The sequence below is a fragment of the Callorhinchus milii genome, unplaced genomic scaffold (assembly GCF_018977255.1).
Source record: "Callorhinchus milii isolate IMCB2004 unplaced genomic scaffold, IMCB_Cmil_1.0 Scaffold8, whole genome shotgun sequence".
In the NCBI taxonomy this organism is placed as follows: domain Eukaryota; kingdom Metazoa; phylum Chordata; class Chondrichthyes; order Chimaeriformes; family Callorhinchidae; genus Callorhinchus; species Callorhinchus milii.
Window position 1 is genome coordinate 1063533 of NW_024704749.1, and position 22719 is coordinate 1086251.

Consider the following 22719-nt stretch of genomic DNA (forward strand, 5'->3'; position numbering starts at 1 on the left):
GCTGCAGCCAGAAGGCTGACCCGGAGGTGGGACTGGAGGAGAGTCGGTGAGAGCAGCCAGTATTGGCTGGAGGAGCCACTTCCTCCTGTCACAGGAACGACCTTCGTCTNCCCTGAAAACAGCAAGAATTGCAGTTTTTCCTATCCCCACGCCTCTCCCTCCCCAATTGCTCAACGTTATTAACCTCTCCTACACCTTATCTCCAAATTCAGTCACTACACATGACAGCAATTAATTACCTGTGCACAACCCCCCCCCCACAAAACACACAATCACAGCACTTTTTTAGTAAATCATTTTCGTCAGCAAAATATATAGTCAATTCACTTTACTATACTCTGTGAAACAATTTGAGAAGTCTAGAAGATGTGATATCAAATGCAAGGGCTCTTATTATCCTTATGAAGCTCTTTGAGATATTTTGCCAACATAAAAGGCGCTATAACAAACTTATAATGATAATAATCCTTACATTTGGTATGTCATGTCGTTGAGACGTCTCAAAGCTCTTCACAGAATATATCTGTGAAGTGGATTGGCTATGTATTTTGTGGACAAAACGACGACGGCCAATTGCGCACAGCAGTGTCCCACAAACAGTCGTGGATTGAGTGACCAAATGTCTTAAGGCTAAGACAATGGGTTTCTGGTGCACAAACCAAACTGGTGCCTAAATTAGATACGATATGTATGGTTAAAACTTCCCCCTGCCCTGAACAACAACAAAATTCATAGTACTCAGATTGTACATATGCACAACTGTGTGACTTATACACCAGAACTCCTAGCAGCAGAAGGTTATGGTGACGAGATCACAATAAATTACTAATATTTTCCCATAAGGACGCTTCTATGACTAAACTAAATTTGACTAAACTCAAATTCATTCAGTGCCTATCTGTCCTTGTGTCAGTCTCTCTCTGGAAATCTTCCTTAAGTTTGGGAAATTTGGGCAGGGATGAGGTAGGGAGGTTGAGGGAGAATACAGAGATGATGAATTTTTTCAGGAACAATGTTTTCAGGAACAATTTTGACACCATGGAGGCGAGGTTAGGAGACTGGGGCATCCTGTTGACCAATGCAGCCTGGGTGCTCTCCGAACTGAAGATATTGAAGAAAATTCAGTTGAACAGTCCTGGAAATGAGGAAAATGGAAAAAAAGGAAAATGGGGAAAAAAATGTGTGTAGTATTTACAATGGGCACTTCACCTAGGATAACATCTCAGAGCGTCTCACGGGAATTGTGTCAAACTCAGAGCAAAAGAATTGGGGGAAAGCAAGGGAGGAGGGTATTATTTAATAAACAATCATTTGAAGATGTTGAAGCATCTGAAGTTTTTATTATATCCAGGCTTGTCTAAGCCAATACACTACCTGCTGGAATGATCCAGCTCTTCCCGCCACAATCTGCAGATTTTCTAGAACTCTGCAGCTCATGTCCTCCTGCACCACGCTCCGTAAACTTATCACCCCCACCCTCGCTTGGCACCATTGGCTCCTCAGTGGACCAAGTTCAAGATCCTCATTCTGGTTTCTGCACAGAAACCCATTCTCACTTCCGAATCCTTCCAGGGTCTCATCCCACCCTACCGATCTGCGATCTGCAACCCTACCAACTCGGCCACTCCCGTGCAAGCACCGGCCCGCTTCATGTCCGCTGCCCAATCCACCCCATCATCGGCTGGTGGCTTTTAGTTGCTTTGCCTCCACTCTGTGGAACTCCATTGGATCCTCACCCTTGTATTCAAATCCCTCCACTCCTCTGCACCCCCCGACCTCTCCGACGTCCTCTCTCCTCAAAACAGTACCCGCTGCCTTCGTTCCTCCAGGTCTGGCCTCCTCCTCGTCCCCCAAGTCCTCCGCTCCACCCTCGGCGGCCTTGCCTTCAGCCACTATGCCCCGAAGCTCTGGAATTCCCTTCCTCATTCCCTTCTCCTCGCCTCCTACTTTCAGGTCCCTCCTGAAGACCTTTCTTTTCGACTGCGCCTTTGGTCACCTTCCTCCCCCTCGCTCGCCCGGGATTCATTACTGTGAAGCGCTCTGAGATGCCGTCCGGCGTGGAGGGCGCTATATAAATCCAAGTTGTTGTTGTTGTTCTGGATCTCCTCTGACTTGGCCCCCACCCTGGCCCAACCCCCACCTCAAATCAAGGCCCAACTCATGACCATATTTCTTTGACCGCACTTTGTCAATAATAATAAATAATAATAATCCTTGCATTTGATACAGAGCATTATCATGTCTTTGAGGCGTCTCAAAGCGCTTCACAGGATACACTGTAAAGTGAATTGACTGTCTATTTTGTGGGCGAAACTTGGCAACCATTTGCGCATAGCAGTGTCCCCACAAACAGACTAATTTATATCTTTTTTGAAGGAATTATTATCCCTGTAAATGCGATGCGATCCACTAATCGACTAACAACCGGGTTCCTTCTTATTGCTAGGAAAACAGGCGTGTGTGTGGAGTCAGGAAACTTGCCAACGTTTGCAAACCAAAACAAGGCAGTTGGTCAGTGTTGGGGCCTGGGAGCAGCGAGGGACATAATAATAATAATAATCCTTGCATTTTCACGTGGGGAGGACGTCCCAAAGCGCTTCACGAACACACTGTAAAGTGAATTGACTGTATATTTGTGGGCGAACGCGGCAGCCAATTGCGCACAGCAATGTCCCACAAACAGTCGTAGATTGAAAATGACCAATTTATTATTGTTTTTGGTTTTGGAGGATTATTATTAGGCTCTGTGTGGAGTAAGGAAACTTGCCCAAGGTTTGCAAACCAGAACAAGGCAGTTGGTCAGTGTTGGGGCCTGGGAGCACCGAGGCACATGTATGCCAATGAGAAAAAATAATGCAAAAATAACACTAATCCTTGCATTTGGCAGAGCGCCTCGCACCCCTCAGGAGGGAGTCTCGAAGCTCTTCACGGGATATATCGTAAAGTAAACTATGTTCTGTGGTTGAACAATTTTTGACATATGGCCGCGTTTTAATAATTCAATCGCTCAAACCACCGTTTGTGGGATGTCGATGAGCACCAGTTTGGGCTGCCGCGTTTCGCCTGCGAAACACGCCAGTCACTACACGCTTTGGGACGTCCTCCCGACATGAAAGGCGCTCTATAAGTGTAATTTTGTTGTTGTTGTTGTTGTACACTTCACCGTACGTCCCCGCGAAGTGCTTCGAGACGCCTCGAGGACCCGATACGGCGCTGTACCCTGTAAACACAAGGATTGTAATGCTTATTCATTATTATTTCCCTGTTTATAATGGAGTCAGGAGTTAGTGTGAGGTCCGATATCGCTGGGGGATTTACATATATATACATATAATAATAAACTGTACCTCAGAGTCACCTTAAAAAGTTAACCGACCTTCAGAGCAACGTCGTAAGAGAGCAACACGGCGCCGCCCGCCTTTTCCAGCGCCTTCCTTTTTGGAAGTCACGCCCGTCGCTATGCTTCCCCGTACGTCCCGTCTCCCCCCACCCCACGAAGCGCTTCGAGTGCGTCTCGGGGACCCCCTTATGACGCGGCGCCCGTGCCCCGGGATGGCGGCTCTCGCTCGGCATTATTCAGCCTGTGTATAGCGGGAGTCAGTGGGGAGGAGGGTCGGCATTTATATCCGCACGTGTATAGAGTACCAGGCGGGGCAAAACCTTGGGCAAGTTTCCTTACTCCGCGCCCGATAATAATCCCTCCAAAAAAAACAATAATAAACAAACAATAATAAATAATAAATCGGTCATTTTCAACCCACGGCCGTTTGTGTGGGGGAGGTTTCGCCCCCGTCCCCCCCCGCCAAGCCAAGCGCCGTCGAGGAGACGTCTCGAGGCCGCGAGGGGGGCGCGGTATCGTACACACGACGAGCACGACGACGGACGACGACGGCAGCAGCAGCGGCGGCGGCGGCGGCGATCATAATCGTAAATGAAAGCGGGAGGAGCCTGGGAGTCACCTCAGAGAGAGACAGAGAGAGAGAGAGAGAAAAAAAGTGAAACCGACCTGAAGCGCACGGCGGTGAGAGGCGCCCGCGCCAACATGGCGGCCGCGCGCCTTTTCCGGAGCCTGAAGAAGGCGGTGAGAGACGCTCGCGCCAACATGGCGGCCGCGCCAACATGGCGGCCGCGCGCCTTTTCCAGAGCCTTCCAGGCGCGGCCGCCATGTTGGCGCGAGCGTCTCTCACCGCCTTCCTCCCGGGCGTCACCTCACACTCTCCTCCTCTCTCCTCCTCCTCCTCTCGGCCAATGTTTTTCGAGCGGATTTCTTTTTTATATAAAAAAAACACACACACACACACACGCGTCCCCTCCTCCTCCCCCTCCGAGGATTTAAGCGATAAACGCTGATCTTCTTCTTCTGGTTATATTTTATTTTTTTTGATTATTGTTATTGTCGTTTTTTTAAAAAAAAATGTCTTTTGAATTTTATTTTATTTTTTGATTTTTTTTTAAAAATATAAAAAATAATATACGCACAGACACACGCACACACGCACTCACACACAGACACACACTCCACACACTAAACGCATACACACATCTCGTGAAAAGACAGCGAGCGATTTTAAACCCGGACGACGCACCCGCTGCTCGGCCTCGGGTTCGGTTTGGGGGTTGTTTGGGGGTGGGGGTTCGAGGGTAAGTGGCGAAACTCACTTTTATTGGAACGAACACTGCCGTGTTGTACTGATTAACCAGACACGGACACACACACACAGAGAGAGAGAGAGAGACACAGAGAGAGAGAGAGACACACACACAGAGACACAGACAGACAGAGAGAGACACACAGAGAGAGACACACACAGACAGAGAGAGAGAGAGAGACACACACACAGACAGAGACACAGACACACAGACAGAGACAGACACAGAGACACAGACACAGAGAGAGAGACACACAGACAGATAGAGTGAGTGAGACAGACAGAGAGAGAGAGAGCAGTCTCCCCCACAGGGAGACAGACAGACAGAGAGAGAGCAGTCTCCCCCACAGGGAGACAGACAGAGAGAGAGAGAGAGCAGTCTCCCCCACAGGGAGACAGACAGACAGAGAGAGAGCAGTCTCCCCACAGGGAGACAGACAGAGAGAGAGAGAGAGCAGTCTCCCCCACAGGGAGACAGACAGACAGAGAGAGAGCAGTCTCCCCCACAGGGAGACAGACAGACAGAGAGAGAGAGAGCAGTCTCCCCCACAGGGAGACAGACAGACAGAGAGAGAGAGAGCAGTCTCCCCCACAGGGAGACAGACAGACAGAGAGAGAGAGAGCAGTCTCCCCCACAGGGAGACAGACAGACAGACAGAGAGAGAGCAGTCTCCCCCACAGGGAGACAGACAGACAGAGAGAGAGAGCAGTCTCCCCCACAGACAGACAGACAGAGAGAGAGTAGTCTCCCCCACAGGGAGACAGACAGACAGACAGAGAGAGAGAGTAGTCTCCCCCACAGGGAGACAGACAGAGAGAGAGAGCAGTCTCCCCCACAGGCAGACAGACAGACAGAGAGAGAGAGTAGTCTCCCCCACAGGGAGACAGACAGAGAGAGAGAGCAGTCTCCCCCACAGACAGACAGACAGACAGAGAGAGAGCAGTCTCCCCCACAGGGAGACAGACAGACAGACAGAGAGAGAGCAGTCTCCCCCACAGGCAGACAGACAGAGAGAGAGAGCAGTCTCCCCCACAGACAGACAGACAGAGAGAGAGTAGTCTCCCCCACAGGGTGACAGACAGACAGAGAGAGAGCAGTCTCCCCCACAGGGAGACAGACAGACAGACAGAGAGAGAGAGTAGTCTCCCCCACAGGGAGACAGACAGAGAGAGAGAGCAGTCTCCCCCACAGGGAGACAGACAGAGAGAGAGAGCAGTCTCCCCCACAGGGAGACAGACAGAGAGAGAGAGCAGTCTCCCCCACAGACAGACAGACAGAGAGAGAGCAGTCTCCCCCACAGGGAGACAGACAGACAGACAGAGAGAGAGAGCAGTCTCCCCCACAGGGTGACGGGCAAAACAGGGCCCGCAGATTGTCACTGGTGTTGTATTGGTTGGGGGAGCATTGTATTTGGATTGGATTTGGAGCTCCATGTTTTATTTGGGGGTGTCCTGTTGTTGTTTAAGTCCCAGTCAGTCCGGCTCCAGCTGTGCTTGTGTTGAGGTAAACAGACAGACAGACGTTTCACATAATAATAATGATTAGCATTTCTCTCTCTTGGTTCTCCCCCCCCCACCCCGCCCCTCTCTATCCCCCTGACTACCCCATATAAAATATATACAAAAACACAGTCACTACACTTTACAGTGTATCCTGTGAAGTGCTTTGAGACACCAGTCAAAGACATGATAAGGCGCTAAAGCAAATGCAAGGATTATTATTGTTATCTTTGCGAAGCTCTTTAGGATGTTTTCCCAACATGAAAGGCACTATACCAAATTTAGAAGAATAATCCTTACATTTGATATGGCGCCTTATCAAGTCATTGAGACGCCTCAAAGCGCTTCACAGAATATACTGTAAAGTGGATTCACTGTGTATTTTGTGGACAAATTAATATTCACCCCCTTCTCCCCGTCATGACCCCCTGTGATCCTCTCTCGCCGCCCCCGCGAGCCATATCTCACGACCTTGTCTCTCCCCCTGCAACCCCGTATCTTACCTCCCCGGCACCCCGTTACTCACCCCCTCGCGATCCTGTCTCTCCCCCCACAATCATGTCTCTTCCACCGCGATCCTATCTCCCCCGCGACACTTTTTCTCGTTCCCCCCCCGTCCCCCCGTTTCTCACCCCCTCGCGATCCCGTGTCTCCCACCGCGATCCCGTCTTCCCGTGACCCTGTCGTTCGCCCCTCCGAGACCCCGTCTCTCGCCACCCCGTGACCCTCTACGGCCCCATCTCTCGCTCCCCTGCGACCCCATTTCTCACCCCCTCGTGATCTCGTCTCTCCCCCTGCGATCCAGTCTCTCCACCGCGACCACGTCTCTCCCCCTGTGACCCCATCTCTTGCCCCGCGACCCTGTCTCGCGCCCCTTTTAGCAGAAATCTATCTAATTTGTTCTTGAAACAAACAACATTTTCTGCTTCCACTGTCTCCCTGGGAGCCTGTTCCATACGTTTACTACTTGCTCACTGAAGTAGTGTTTCTGCAGATTTGTTCTGATTTACTCCCCTTGAATCGCAGGCAGTTCAGTACAAGATAAACAACTTGTGTATGATGTTTAAATCTTGTTTACTCCAAACGTCTAAAGTAAAAGTGAAAGTATCGACCTTTTTCCCAGACCTCAGCACTGCTAAAAGATCTATATCAAAATGCTTTCACATTTAAAATGTTTGCATTCTGTTCCTTTTGCTTTTGGAAGCCGGACTACATCCTCAGGTGAACTCGCACTGCAGAATGATTCAATATTTACAACTACATAGAAGGTGCATATTGAAGATTCTGAAGCCATTTGTAGGCTGAGTCATTGGGTTGGACAGCTGTAATTTTTGACCTTCCTGTGTTGCTAAAATAAGCTTCAGTGGTTGTGGTTGTGTTGCATTCTCTACGCTTTTCAAAATGTTGTATGACTGATCCCTAGGTGTGTTTTGTGACCAACAAGCAATGATTCAAATTTTAAAACCTGAAAGGTAAAGTATTGTGTGTAGTTTGTAGATATTGTGTGCTTTATTAACTAAATGGCCTTTTCAATTTCATGCTTTTATGAAATGTTAAAAGTTCATTGCAACTGTAAGTGATTCAAATTAGAATTTGTACATTGTTATGAGCATTTTTTTGTTGAAACGAAACAAAGTCTACAAAACACATTCACTACCCTTTACTGTAATATCCTGTGAAATATTTTGTGACGTTCTCCCGACTGAAAGGCGTCACATTAAATGCAAAGGTGATTATTAATAATGTTGTTAGTTGGCTAAACTAATGATAATGATGTTTTGTATTCATTTCCTTGTCATTGTGGCTTGCGTTTCTGGTGTTGATTTAAATTCTAGAATGTTATTTTCTTCTTATTTGAATAGCTAATAGCATACCTGTGAGTTCAGTTAAGCTGATTGTACATATTAATTACAATATACACAGTTGAAATGTAGCTCAAGGAAAGATAATGTCTGTAAAAACACAGAAATCTGTTATAAAAAATTAAAGTTCCACAACCAAAAAGATACCTTATTATTGATCTCATTTGAATATTGAGGTGGAAGCAATACTATGAGGATCAGCTGTTTGAAACAAAAAAAATCGGTATAAATTTAAGGACGAGTGTATGAAGTTAGATGTTTTGTTGGGAGTTGAGGGATCTTCTGAAGATTGGATTAATGTATTAAGTGATGTGGTACATCACAGACCAGAAAGTCACCGTTCTGATCCATAATTTGTCAGCTGTTTCTTCCCAGTCCCTGTCTATCAATGCTGAGGTTCACTGTATCATCCACTAATTTAGCACAGACAATGAAAGGGTGGTGGAAGCAGATTTGATAAAAAAAAACTTTCAAGCAAGAATTGGATAGAATTTGGTTAGGACAAATTAGCAAGGCAAGGCTATAGGGAGAGAGCGGGGAGTGGGATTAATTTGGATAGCTCTTTCATAGAGCTGACATGAGTATGATGGGCTGAATGGCCTCCTTCTGTGCTGTATAATTCTATGATTCTACAATGCACCAAAGATGGGACTTCCCTGATCTGTGATATTCCTGTCTGTCTATTTGGTTGTCCTTGCAAGCTGAATTATTTTGATTGTATCTCTGATATTTTTTAGACCGCATGTCCAGTTATTTCTTGGCCCTGAACTGACGGCCCACATCCATGAAGCCTGTGTGCCTGATAGCATTTGATTGACAATGGCGGAGGAGCACAAAGCAAAACAGCAAAGTCAGAAACGGCTGAGCCATACATATCGGAGTTCAACACATTCACAGTCTCTGCTGGACGGACTGGTTGCACTCCGGAATAGTAGCAGCTTATTTGATGTTTTGTTGATAGTGGAGGGGAAGGCAATTGAAGCTCACCGTATACTTCTGGCAGCATCATGTGATTATTTTAGGTACGTACACGTCTTTAGGTCATCTGCTGTTCTCTTTTGTGTATAAATTGTTGTTGGGGACCACAGTGCTGGGAGCAAAATCTTATTGTTCATTCATGAATGTGCCATTATTTAAACAAGAAAGTAAATATATCAAGACTTTTATACATTGAGAAATTATCTGAAATATTTCCCCCTAAAAGCTCAACAGACTTAGTTATTTTTAATCTCATCATATGGTTGCCCAAACTATAAGTTTCAGATTAGCATGCCCGTGCCTATTGGCTTTCCCAGTGAAACTGTATGAAACTGTTCTTTTGCCAGTTATCTGTGTCCTCTGGTTACCGACCCACCCGCCAGAGGAAACAGTTTTCCTCTATGTACTCTTATCAAAATCTCTCATAATTTTGAACACCTCTATTAAATCTCCCCTCAACCGTCTCTGCTCTAAGGAGAATAATCCCAGCCTCTCTAGTCTCTCCACATAATTGTACTCCCTCATCCCTGATATAAGTCTTGTAAATCTCCTCTGAACCCCCAGATCTCTCTGTTACTGCACACCCTTTATCTTTAAATCTCACCTTAAGACCTACCTCTTGGACTGTCCTTCTGGTCACCTCCCCCTTCTCCCTTGCTAGGTGCATCCTGCATGAGAAGGGCACATGTAAGTTGTAATTACCGTTGAGAGTGGCAGACTTTATTGACTGTCAGATGTGAATGACTGGCAGATATGGGACTTTGGAGTTTGAAACCTCTTTAGTGCCTAATGATGAACAATAAATACTCTTAATATTCAGCTACAGGGTCATTATATGTTTTTCTCCTATGTTGGAGGAATATGATAAACGTTGTTATGATTCCTTTTGTATATTCCTTTTGGAATATCTGACCTAATGAATCCATAAAACCATAGAAATCTACAATACAATACAAAATTACATTTACACAGCGTCTTTTATGTCGGGAGGATGTCCCAAGCTGCTGAACAGTCAGGGATTTAGACCTGAGCAAGGGTTGGGATTAGGGAGCGGGTAGGGCAGGAGGGTGGTTCAAGGCACAGTCAGGGAGGAGACAATGGAGGGAGCGAGGTATGAAGTGGGGGCAAAGATGCTGAAGGCCCGACCGCCGATGGTGGGAAGGGGGATGTGGAGCAGGCCGGAGCCTGCTGAGCGGAGGGAGTGAATAGGTTGATATTGGATTAGCAGGTCACAGAGGTAGGAAGGAGCAAAGCCGTGGAGGGCCTTGAAGGTGAGGACGAGGAAATAGAACTTTATCCTCTGGGGGATGGTGAGCCAGTGGAACTGAGTGAGGGTGATAGAGTCACAGAGCCTGGGGCGGGAGAGGACATGAGCTGCAGAGTTCTGAATGATCTGCAGTTTGTGGAGGGAGGAGTTGGGAAGGCCGACAAGCAGGGGCGTGGTCGAGCCTAGATGTGATGAACATGTGGATACAACACATTAGGAGGCCATTCGATCCATTGTGTTTAATGTTGCTGTTAAGAATTAGGAGCAGGAGTAGGCCATTTGGGCCCTCGAGCCTGCCCCGCTGTTTGCTCCTGTTCTCTGAAAAACTATTCTTTCCCTATCATCTGTCCAGATTGAATTATTCTTAATTCCACTGTGTTTGAAGACTGATCAATGCTTGTCTTATTTCTAGGGGAATGTTTGCTGGTGGGCTGCGGGAGACACAAGAGAAAGAGGTTTTTTTACATGGGGTGTCTTATTTAGCCATGTGCAAAATTTTGGACTTCATATATACTTCTGAGATGGTCTTGAACCTGGAAAATGTGCAGGACATGCTGATGACTGCTTGCCAATTGCAGGTAATTGACTTAAGCTGTACACTGTCCAGCGCCTTGGGACGTCCTCCTGACGTGAAAGGCGCTATACAAATGTAATCTTGTTGTTGTTAAGTTCTAATACTCCCATCTTCCTATGCCCTTGCCCAAGGGCTTCTTAAAAATATTGTACTGATGAAGGGAATTTTAACCTGTTATACTTGGAGGGTTTATTATTGTGGAATTTGTGAAATGTTCAATTTCTGTTGAGCAATGAGTAAACCATTTGTAAATAAGGGAAGTAAGCAGATTAGAACTGTACTGACCTTGACATGTAACATCTCTACTTTTCAAGTGAAAAAAGCTACTAAACCTATTTGTGCAAAACGTAGTTAGACCACATTTGTAGTACTGTGTACAATTCTGGTCGCCACACTATAAGATGGATATAGGAGCAATGGAAAGAATACAGCATAGATTAAGTAGGAGGATACCAGGACTGCCAGGTTACTGCTATCAGGAGATTCTGGCTAGATTAGGCCTCTTTCGCTAGAAGATGACAATAATATTTTGATAGCGTGCCTTATCACGTCTTCGAGACGTCTCAGAGTGCTTCACAGAATATACTGTAAAGTGAATTCACTGTATATTTTGTGGGCAAACGTGGCAGCCAATTTCTCACAGCAGTGTTCCACAAACAGTCGTGGATTGAGTGACCAAATTATTATTTTTTAAGGGGTTATTACCCCCAGAAAAGCGATCCACCAATTGACTAACAACCGGTTTCCTAGTTACTGCTAAGTAAACAGAGGCGTGTGTAATTATAACTTAAAGAGTAATGAAACTTGCCCAATGTTTCGCCCTGCCTGGGAATCAAACTCAAGTCCTCTCGCTTGCGAGGCGAGTGCTCTAACCATTTAGCTACAGGACACCAAAATGAGGAAGTGTTTAAGAGGAGGTCTTTAAAATTATAAAAGGGTTCAATAAAGATAGCACTGTTACCACTGTTTAGAGAGTCTGTATCCAGGGACACAAGTATAAGAAAGATAGTGAATAGGGGAATCTAAAAGAGAATTTTGTAGAAACTGCTTTTAGCAGAGGGTAGCGAAATTCTGGAACTCTGTTTGAATTGGTGGTTGAATCAGATAGTACAGATGAATTCAAGAGGAAAATAGATCTTCACATGAGTAAGAGGGAATAGAAGGAAGGAAGGAGTAAAAAATGGATGGAGACACGTGTGGAGTATAAACAGTTACTGGTTGGGCTGAATGGCCTGTTTCCATGCTGTAAATTCTTTGTAATTCCCAGAAAAGCTGGTTTTATAATAATAATAATAATAATAATAATCCTTGCATTTGATATAGCGCTTTTCACGTCAGGAGGACGTCCCAAAGCGCTTCACAGAACACACTGTAAAGTGAATTGACTGTATATTTGTGGGCAAACGCGGCAGCCAATTGTGCACAGCCATGTCCCACAAACAGTCGTAGATTAAAAATGACCAATTTATTATTGTTTTTTGGTTTTTTGGAGGGATTTATTGATGCAAAGTAATTTTAATTCTTAGTTTAAAATCGACTCCACATCGAGTAGACGTGAAAGGTACTATATCAGTGTAAATTGCATTGTATTGTAGTTATACAGACAGGAAGAGTTGAAAAAAAAGCTCAAAATCACAAGGTTCTTTCGGATGAACAAGCCCTTCAGGCTTATTTATCTCATTCCTTCCTGAATCCTCACCCTACTGGGTTCCCAACACAGCATCAAGTGTTTTCTTTTAAATAAGGCAAGTTCCCAGCCTCAACAGTCACTCTTGGCAATTTGTTCCAGTCAATAATTATCCTTTGGATATATAAATATGCTTTAAGTTAAAATACTCCTCGTAAAATGTTCAACTCGGGCTTCTATGAATTTAGAAAATAGACCACAGTGGTCTATTTTTTTCAGAGAATGAAAGATGGGCTTTTTGACTGCTTGATCTTCATTCGATTTGACTGTGGCCTACAGAAAAACTTTCCAACGTATTACAGTGGCATGGCCATAGAACTTTTTGGAATTACAGTCTAGACACTCTAGTGCAGTGTTGGAGGTCCCGTCCTTTGGATAAGACATTAAACCAAAGTCCCATCCGCTTGCTTGGATGGATGTTAAATATCCCATGGCACTACTTGAAAAATAAAGGGAATTTCTCTTTGGTTTCCTGGCCAACAATCCTGCAAATAAAATTGGTCATTCACTTCATGGCTATTGTGGATCATTGTTGTGAGCTGCTGTGTTTGCCTACAAAACACAATCTGTAAAAACGTTTCAGTTTATCTTGTGAAACCCTTTGAGACGTCCTCCTAATGTGAAAGGCACTATTGTCAAATGTAGTGCAACTTTTCATGACGTGATATTTCTGTTTTCTTGTTGCAGATTCCAGAGGTAATTGTATTCTGCTGTGATTTTCTCATGTCCTGGATTGATAATGACAACATTTTGGCACTGTATGAACTGGCCGAACTTTACAGTTTGACCCAATTGAGTGACAAAATTGATTCATACATCCTTCAGAACTTTCTCTCCTTCAGTAAGACAGAGACCTACCGTCAAATGCCTTTGAAGAAAGTCCAAACCTTATTAAGCAGTGACAAACTTTGGATTAATTCAGAGAGTGAGGTCTATGAAGCTGCTCTGCTCTATAATTATACCCCTGAGGAGATCGAAAAGGATCAAGTATCATTACAAGATCCACCAAAGTTGTTGCAGATGGTCCGTTTTGCACTGATTGAGCAACAGACATTTCTGAAACTCTATGACAAACTGAGCCCCTGTCCTCTCAAAGAGAACCTTGCAGATGCCTTGGCCTACCACCAGAATGAAATACTACAGCCTGTACTTCAGAGCCCACTGACACAGTTAAGATCAGAATTCTGTTGTGTGGTGGGATTTGGAGGAATGTACTCTCAAGACGAAGACATGAGTGATGAGGTTAAGTTTCTGAACCCGTTGACTCAGGAATGGAGAACTCTTACGCCGGCCCAAATGCCAAATATGTCAAATCAGGGTATTGCTGTTTTAAATAACTTTGCTTATCTTGTGGGTGGTGATAACAACACTGCAGGATATAGAGCAGAAGCCAGCTGCTGGAGGTATGTAAATTTTAGTGTTTCAATAAATATGTAAGAACAAGAGTTTTGATTGATCATGCTGTAGCATTTTGATTTTATTAGCTCATGGCAGCTCTTTATTTTTTATTCCCATTTCCCAGCTCCATGTGCTTTAATATACTTGTATCACAGTACAATATTTATCTCTCTTTTACACATCTCGATCGATTGTTATACAAATGTAATTTGTTGTTGTTGTATATTTGTAGCTTTCCTTGGCAAGTGCATTCCACATTCTTTGTGTGCTGAAATGGTTTCTAGTTTTGCTTCTAACCAGTTTACACGTACAGTAATTTAAATTTCCTTGTTATACCTTGTCAATTCCCTTTATTATTTTAAATACCTCAATTAGATCCCCTCTTTAACATTTTTGTATTTAGGGAAAATAACACAAGTGTACCCAGCCTCTCATCATAGTAGAATCCCTTCATTTGAGATATCAAGGTTCAATAGTTCAATAGTAGTTCAATAGTTGTTGAACTACCACCAAGAGCCTTATGCAAGTTTTACTGTATATAAATGCAAGTTGGTTCTGTTGTTGTATTATTCTACTGAACAGTCACTAGACAGCTCCCAAGGCCTCTACAGCATTCCTAAGATTGGGTGCCCCAAACTGAACACAGTGCTCTAAATGAGGTCTGACCAGCGAGCTATATAACTGGAGAAACACCTTTCTTTTATATTCCAGACCTCTTGTGATAAATAACAGGACCTGGCTGAATGTCTATATGTCTACGTCTGTATTTTATGGCTGTCCTCTTCGTTTAAGTGTCCAAATCAACTGTTAGATAACTCATACGTTTGTATCATCTCCCACTGCAAGAAAAGTACAGTAAAATCAGGGAAGGCAACAGAAACATTCAAATAAAACATTTACAGGTTGAAAAGTACATGAAAATGAAAATGGTTGTTCCAGAAAATGATAGGTCTGAAAATTTCTATTTTGAAAGCTTGCCATAACGTCACCAGCCAGTTAGGTACTTGTGCATTTGTTATGTGCAAGTCATATAAAATCCAATTTAACATAAGTCATATAACTATATGATGAGACTGATGCAAGTATGATATAACTCATAATTCATATTAAACTAATATTGTTGTAAATGTATGGTTCCAACTGATATGACTTGTATGACTTGTTTACTGTAGCGGCTTTCACCAGGAGTAGTGTCCCAGGAGGAGGAGTGCATAAGAGTGACTGAGCTTGATGCTGAGCTGGATAGAAAGGGGAGGTGACCACAGGCACAATTGGAGAGGAAGATCTGAAGATGAGCAAGGAGGGGAAATGGCAGAGGGATTAAGGCAAAGCGCTCCAGGTGGATAAGTGGTCAGAGGGGTAGGCAGATGCTACAGCATGAAATGATTTGTAAGTGTGTTTGAGGATCTTGAAATCAATCGGTCCTCAATCATAGGGAGCCAGTGGAGCCTGGCAAGAACTGGGGAGGGGTTGAAGGGCGAGTATTGGGAGTGCGGAGTTTGGTACAGGTGAGAATACAGGCAACTGAGTTTTGAATCAGTTGGATTTTATGAGTAGTGGAGCTGCGGAAAATGGCAAGGAGGACATTGGAAAAATTGGGAGGCAGGAGGTGACAAACGTGTGAATAAGGGTTTCAGCTGTGTTAGGTGTGAGATATGATCAAATTTGTGTCCTCTGGTTACCGACCCACTTACCAGCAGAAACAGTTTCTCCCTATCTACTCTATCAAAACCCCTCATAAGCATTAAGCATATTGGCAAAAATGTTTTGCCATTATGCTTAATAATGTCAAAACAGTTTATCTTAGGGGTGGAATCTACCTCACCTCTATGTGACTATCAGTTTCACTTTTGACTGTGTGCAATTGTCTACCGCGTTTCGCCCACAAAATATACAGTCAATTCACTTTACAGTATATTCCTTGAAGCACTTTGCGATGTCCCGAAGATGTGATAAGGCGCTATATCAAATTCAAGAATTATTATTGTTATTTTCATTTTAAGGTATGATCCACGGCATAACAAGTGGCTTCAGATCCAGTCCCTGCAGCAGCCACACGCTGACCATTGCATTTGTGCAGTCGGTGATTGCCTGTATGCAATCGCAGGCAGAGATTACCACCAGGAATTAAATGTGGTGGAGCGCTACAACTCTAGGTTAAACACGTGGGAATATGTGGCGCCTTTAAAGAAAGAGGTATGTAATAATTCTTATTTCACTTCTAATTAATAAATGATGACGGCATGTTTGCATCATTTAAAACTTTATTCCCTTCCCACAGTGTTATTGTAGTCTAGTGTTCAGGGCATGTCTGATCTCAGTGGAATCTTAAAAAGTAAAAGAAGAAATGGGGGGAATTAGGAATTGTTTCTGTTTTAAATATTTGTATTTGCTGGAATTAACTAAGTGTTATTTGTATAGCTGTTATCAAGAGGGAAGCAGGAATACAGGGATGACCAAAATCCAAAGGATTGCTTTCTCAAGGGAATAATTAAAAAATAATTTAAAACAAAATTAACTTAGAAACTTCTTTCATTTATGCTATCCACACTTAGTTATCCCCTCTTTGTTCTAGCATCCTCCATGTATTAGTAAGATTTAGGCAGCAAATCTGTTTGTCTATTTTATCTATTTGTGTTTTGTCACTGATGTCAGAAGAAACTCTCCATTTTGTTTAGAGACTTCTACGCTATAAGGCAGAGATGTCTAATGGCTGTTCAGTTTGTTTTAGTTCAGTGAGAGAAACAGTAAAGTGGTGTTAAAAGAAGATGTGGATAATTAGAGCAATACATTGCAGATCTTTTACCTCTTCCTACTGGCTTTGTAAGTTATTTGGTTTGTGAAACTGCTGTGCCCAATTGGTTGACGCATTTCGTCCACAAAATACACAGTCACTACATTTTACAGTATAATCTGTGAAGCACTTTGAGACGTCTTGAAGACATGATAAGGCGCTTTATCCAATGCAAGGATTATTATTATCATATTATTATTGTGAAGAGCTGCTTAAGAATCATCACTACATTACATTCTGCTGGAGTAACATTTTTAGCTGTCTAATTGAATGAGGATTTATACTTTGAATAAAATGATATTTCTCCACTAATGTTTAGGTATATGCACATGCTGGAACAGTGCACGCAGGGAAGGTGTACATAGCCTGTGGGAGGAGTGGCAGAAATTACCTAAAGGATCTGCTCTGTTACGACCCAGAAACAAACCATTGGGAATCTAAGGCTGACGCTCCTGTTGAAAGGGCCTGGCATGGAATGGCTACTGTTCGAGAAAAACTTTACCTCCTTGGTGGAAGCAACAATGTCAATGGATACAGGCAGGATATCATGCATGTGAGTTTTCAGCAAAAGACTAATTTTATCTATTTGTGTTTCTATAATCAGGTTCCACATTCTTTCCAAAGGCAAAATATTGCGGATGCTGGAATTCTGAAATAAAAACAGAAGTCACTTGGAACACTCAGCAGGTCAGGCAGAGAGAGGAAAGTGGAGAGAGGAAAGTGAGTTAACATTTCAGATCGTTGATGGTTCATCAGAACGGCCGAAAGGTCATCGACCTGAAACGTTAACCCACTTTCCTATCTCCATAGATGCTGCCTGACCTGCTGAGTGTTCCCAGCCACTTCTATTTTCTTTCTACCTTGTTTCATCTTGTTTCCCCCACCCAACACTAAACAGTGAAAGTAACAGATTGAGTATGTGGAATGTGGGCCTTAGATGGAATTGTATAGCTTCAATTCCTCAATCCATTCCTGTTCCCTAATATCCACCCCATCTCCATCCTGCCTTTCCTCTCCAAGGTACTGTAACGAGTTGTTGCTTCTCAGCTTCGCTCTTTCCTTTCCCTGCTTGAACCCCTCCAATCTGGTTTCTGTCTCACCCACAGTTGCGAGACTGCTCTGGTGAAAGTCACCAATGACATTCTGTCTGTGACTAGATCTCACTCCTCATTCTTTTCGATCTCTCTGCTGCCTTCGACACTTTTGATAACACTGTTCTTCTCCACTGCTTCTCCTCTCAGCTCCACCTTCATGGTTCTGTCCACTCCTAATTTCATTATTTCACCCATTCATTATTCGAACCCCTTCAGTCGGGTTTCCGTGCTGCCCATAGCACACAAACCGCCCTGGTCAAGGTCACTAATGACATCTTGACCATCTGCGACCAGGGCTCCCTCTGCCTCCTCGTCCTCCTCGACCTATCGGCTGCATTCGATACGGTCGACCACGCTATCCTACTCCACCGCTTGTCCTCCCACCTCAACCTTCAAGGCCCTGTCCTTGAGTGGTTTAGGTCGTACCTCTCCCACCGTCTTCACTTTGTTTCAACAAATGGCTTTTCCTCCACCCCCCGTACTGTCTCATGTGGTGTCCCTCAGGGCTCTGTCCCCCGCACTGTCTTGTGCGGTGTCCCTCAGGGCTCTGTCCTCGGTCCCCTCCTCTTCACCCTCTATATGCTGCCCCTGTGGTGACATCATCCGCAGACATGGGGTTAACTTCCACATGTATGCGGATGACACCCAACTCTACCTTTCCTCCTCTACCCTCAACTCCACGACCCCCGATGTCCTGACAGCTGTCTGTCCGACATTGAGTCCTGGACGAGAGACAACTTTCTTCAGCTCAACGTGCGCAAAACTGAGGCCCTCCTGATTGGCTCACGTCAGCGCCTCCGCACCTCAGGCAGATGCTCAGTATCAGCATCCAAGGCTGCACTCTCCACGTCTCAAAACCGGTCAGGAACCTCGGTGTTCTGTTCGACCCTGAGCTGTCCTTTCTTCCTCATATCCGCGCCACGACTGGCACCGCCTTCCATCACCTCTGGAATATCGCCAGACTACGGCACTACCTCACCCCTCACGCTGCTGAAACTCTGGTCCACGCCTTTATCACCTCAAGGCTGGACTATGGGAACTCTCTCCTCGCCGGCCTTCCCGCCACCTCCCTCCACAAGCTGCAGGTCATTCAGAACTCTGCAGCTCGTGTACTGTCCCGCACCAGGCACCGCGACCACATCACTCCCACCCTCGCTCGCCTCCACTGGCTCCCCATCCCCCAGAGGATCGAATTCAAGATCCTCATCCTCACCTACAAGGCCATTCACGGCCTCGCTCCCTCCTACCTCTTCGACCTACTATCCCCCTACCTACCTGCCCGTACCCTCCGTTCCTCCGGCTCCGGTCTGCTCCACATCCCCCGCCCCAATCGCCCTACCATCGGTGGCCGGGCCTTCAGCCTCTCAGCCCCGAGGCTCTGGAACTCCATCCCCCAGTGCCTTCGCTGCCTCCTCCCTTTACTCCTTCAAGGCCGGTCTCAAGACCTTTCTCTTTGACTGTGCCTTCAGCTCCCCTCTCGACTCTCTATCCCCTCCTCGCTCCCTCCCTTCCCTCCCCTCACCCTGACCATTTCTCTCCTGCTCGGGTCCCGACCCAACTGTCCAGCGCCTTGGGACGTCCTCCAAGTGAAAGGCGCTCTATAAATGAAATCTTGTTTTTGTTCACTCTTTCATTCCCAGCGTCTCCACATTGTCTCTTCTAACGGCTTCACCTTCAAAGCCCTCCATGGCCTTGTTTCCTGTGACCTAACCATCTTTCAACCTGCCCGCTCCCTCCGCTCAGCGAGCTCCGGCCTGCTTCACGTCCCTCGCTCCATCGGCAGGCAGGCTTTCTGCCACTCTGTCTCAACCCTCGGGAATTCCATCCCACAGTCCCTCCACCTCGCCCTATCTCTTGCCTCCTTCAAGCCCCATATCAAGACTTTCCTCTTCAATAGTAGTTTCGATCACCCTCCTTCCCCCCCACCCGCCCTCCACCCTCTCCAATCCCGAGCCCCCTCCCCAATCCCAACCCCCAGCTTGGGTCCGAAACACTGTCCAGCGCCTTGGGACATCCTCCTGATGCGAAAGGCGCTTTACAAATGTCAGCGGGCACAGACCTACTTCATGTCCTCAGACCTACCTGACGCACCATTCGCAGTCAGGCTTTATCCTATCTGCCCCCATTCTCTGGAACTCCAAGGCATCCCTATGACTTTCCCTCACTCCTTCAAGACCTTCCTCTTCGACCACTCCTTCGGTCATCTTTCCACCCCCCCACCCAATCCCCTTTGGCTCCCCCTCCCCCCAGCTCAGGAACCCTGGACTGTCCAGCAGATAGGGTGACCTGACATGAAAGGTGCTAAATAAGTGCACATTTGGCCTAATGCTTTGGCTGAAAGAGTGGACAGGTGACAACTTGTTACACAGATAGTTTATATATTGAGTGTTCACATTGAGTGTTTTATCATTAAAGGCTGTAACAAACTGACAGCCCCAACTGCAACTTTTAATAACTTTTAATAACTGGTGGGCGGCCCAATGGGAGCACAGAGTGGGCGGGTGGGCGGGTGGATGGCCCAATGGGAGCACAGAGTGGGCGGGTGGGCGGGTGGATGGCCCAATGGGAGCACAGAGTGGGCGGGTGGATGGCCCAATGGGAGCACAGAGTGGGCGGGTGGGCGGGTGGATGGCCCAATGGGAGCACAGAGTGGGCGGGTGGGCGGGTGGATGGCCCTATGGGAGCACAGAGTGGGCGGGTGGATGGCCCAATGGGAGCACAGAGTGGGCGGGTGGATGGCCCAATGGGAGCACAGAGTGGGCGGGTGGATGGCCCAATGGGAGCACAGAGTGGGCGGGTGGGCGGGTGGATGGCCCAATGGGAGCACAGAGTGGGCGGGTGGATGGCCCAATGGGAGCACAGAGTGGGCGGGTGGATGGCCCAATGGGAGCACAGAGTGGGCGGGTGGGCGGGTGGATGGCCCAATGGGAGCACAGAGTGGGCGGGTGGGCGGGTGGATGGCCCAATGGGAGCACAGAGTGGGCGGGTGGGCGGCCCAATGGGAGCACAGAGTGGGCGGGTGGGCGGGTGGATGGCGCAGTGGGAACATGTACTATTAGAAGTTGTATAAAGTTGCGGTTTCCGGGCTGCGGTTTCGTTATTTATTTATTTAATTATTTATTTGTGTGTGTGTGTGTGTATTGTTTTTATTGTGTGTGTGTTGTGAAGGTTTCCTGTTACCACACTGAGCACGACCAGTGGTTGACAATATCGCAGCTACCGTTTGGTCACGGGGAGCCGGGCATCACCGTCCTGGGGGATCGAATCTACGTCCTCGGTGGCCGGTCTCACGATCGCTACACACGCACTGATTTTGTCCACATTTACAATGTGGAGGAGAACCGATGGGACAGTGGACCGGACATAGAGTGCGCCAACTCCGGGATGTCCTGCTGTGTCCTCACACTCCCGCGGCAGCTCATTCAGGACCGCGGCCATCAGACGCCAAAAAAGCAGCCGGAGCGCGCGGAGCGGCAGCTTCCCTCCCTGCAGCCCGAGCCCGGCGGCCTGTCCGACTTTGAGGAGTTCAGTTCCAGTGAGGACTGAGAGGTGTTCAAAACATACACAACGGCATCTTATAATGTGGGCGATGGGAGGGACGTTTCCATCTCTCCAAAGTTTATTCATTCTGTTCAATATTTCTTTGTAGAAAAGGAGTCCCTGTGGGTCGGGTGTCAGATGTTTACAAAGTGTTCAAACTGAGGTGCACAGTGCTGGTGCAGTGAGGTTGTGCCATACAATTGTACCCGTGAAAAATTCCCAAAGTTCCCGACCTTATTCCAATCAATCCATCTGTGTTCTAAAGGCAAAACACTGCAGAGGCCGGAAATCTGAATTAAAAACCAAAGTGTCCGGGAATACTCAGTGGGTCAGGCAGCACCTGTACCCTCAGCGGGTCAGGCAGCACCTGTACAGGCAGCACCTGTACACTCAGCGGGTCAGGCAGCACCTGTACAGAGAGGAAAGGGAGTCAAAATTTCAGGTCAATGACCAAAAGACCCGCTGTGTGTTCCCGGTGACCTTCGTTTTTATTTCAACTGTTCTTGTGCTCTAGTCTGTGGCGATACAAATTGCAAGTCACTGGGAGTAGTGCAATCACAACTGTTTATATGGAAGTCAGTTGTTTTCAGAGAAAGAAAAATAGAAATATTCTGAATGTTCTAAACATATTTTTTTTAAAAAACAAGACAGAAATAAAGAGAACACATTTTGAACAATAGGCCGACCTAACCAAATAATACATGGTTAATCCAGTCAGCCTAATTTGCCAGATGTCTTTAATGAGTGCCTAACATATTTTTGGTTTAGTTCATTGGGTATATAGTAATTTAAATTTATTTATATTTCAAAAAAGCTGAATAAATATTTTAAGATGCATGCGATAAACGGGAAGTCACCTCAGAATATATTGAACAAACTTGTGGCCTGACATGTCCAATGGTTTTGTCACAGAATTGGCGGTGGGGGATGGAGTGGCCACATAGTGATGAGGCAAAATGATCTGAGATGTGAAAATTTTCACCACCATACGTTTGTCAATAATACACAGCACGTAAAGCAGTTTATTAGCCTGTAGTGTAAGCAATGGTACAAATTTCAAGTTTGCTCACACACCATTGAATTGTGATCCACATATTCATTTTGCTCAGTCAATTGAACAGAATTTTAACAAGTGTATCATCAGATTGAACAATCAATTTTTGTTTTGTTAACAAGCCAACAAAGTCAATGGTGGATTTTCATCTAATTCATCTTCAGCAATTTCAGAGAGCACTGATATTGTGGTAATAAGGAAACCAAAGGGCGGAATTTATTTTTAATCTTTATTTATGAGTTGGACAGTTCTTGAGCAAAAAGCAAATGTTCTTGACTACCTGCTTGCTGAAGTGGAGTGTTTGGTACAGTAATATCTTGAA

The 22719-nt window shown here is 45.7% G+C and overlaps 1 protein-coding gene across 6 annotated transcripts; it reads left to right on the forward strand.

Moving 5' to 3' along the window:
• The first annotated feature begins 4008 nt into the window (after positions 1-4008).
• klhl22 (kelch-like family member 22) lies at positions 4009-21705 on the forward strand. 6 transcript variants are annotated; one of them, XM_007910083.2, is made up of 8 exons: positions 4507-4641; positions 7354-7417; positions 8749-9033; positions 10669-10834; positions 13205-13920; positions 15919-16111; positions 17029-17262; positions 20972-21705. In XM_007910083.2, exons 3-8 carry the CDS (start codon positions 8831-8833, stop codon positions 21347-21349), a joined length of 1890 nt encoding a protein of 629 aa, XP_007908274.1. In that variant the 5' UTR covers positions 4507-4641; positions 7354-7417; positions 8749-8830; the 3' UTR covers positions 21350-21705. The 6 variants fall into 6 exon arrangements, with proteins under 6 accessions (XP_042193182.1, XP_007908274.1, XP_007908273.1 ...); XM_007910084.2 differs by lacking the exon at positions 4507-4641 and adding an exon at positions 6136-6153; XM_042337248.1 differs by lacking the exons at positions 4507-4641; positions 7354-7417 and adding an exon at positions 4009-4021.
• The last annotated feature ends 1014 nt before the right edge of the window (positions 21706-22719 follow it).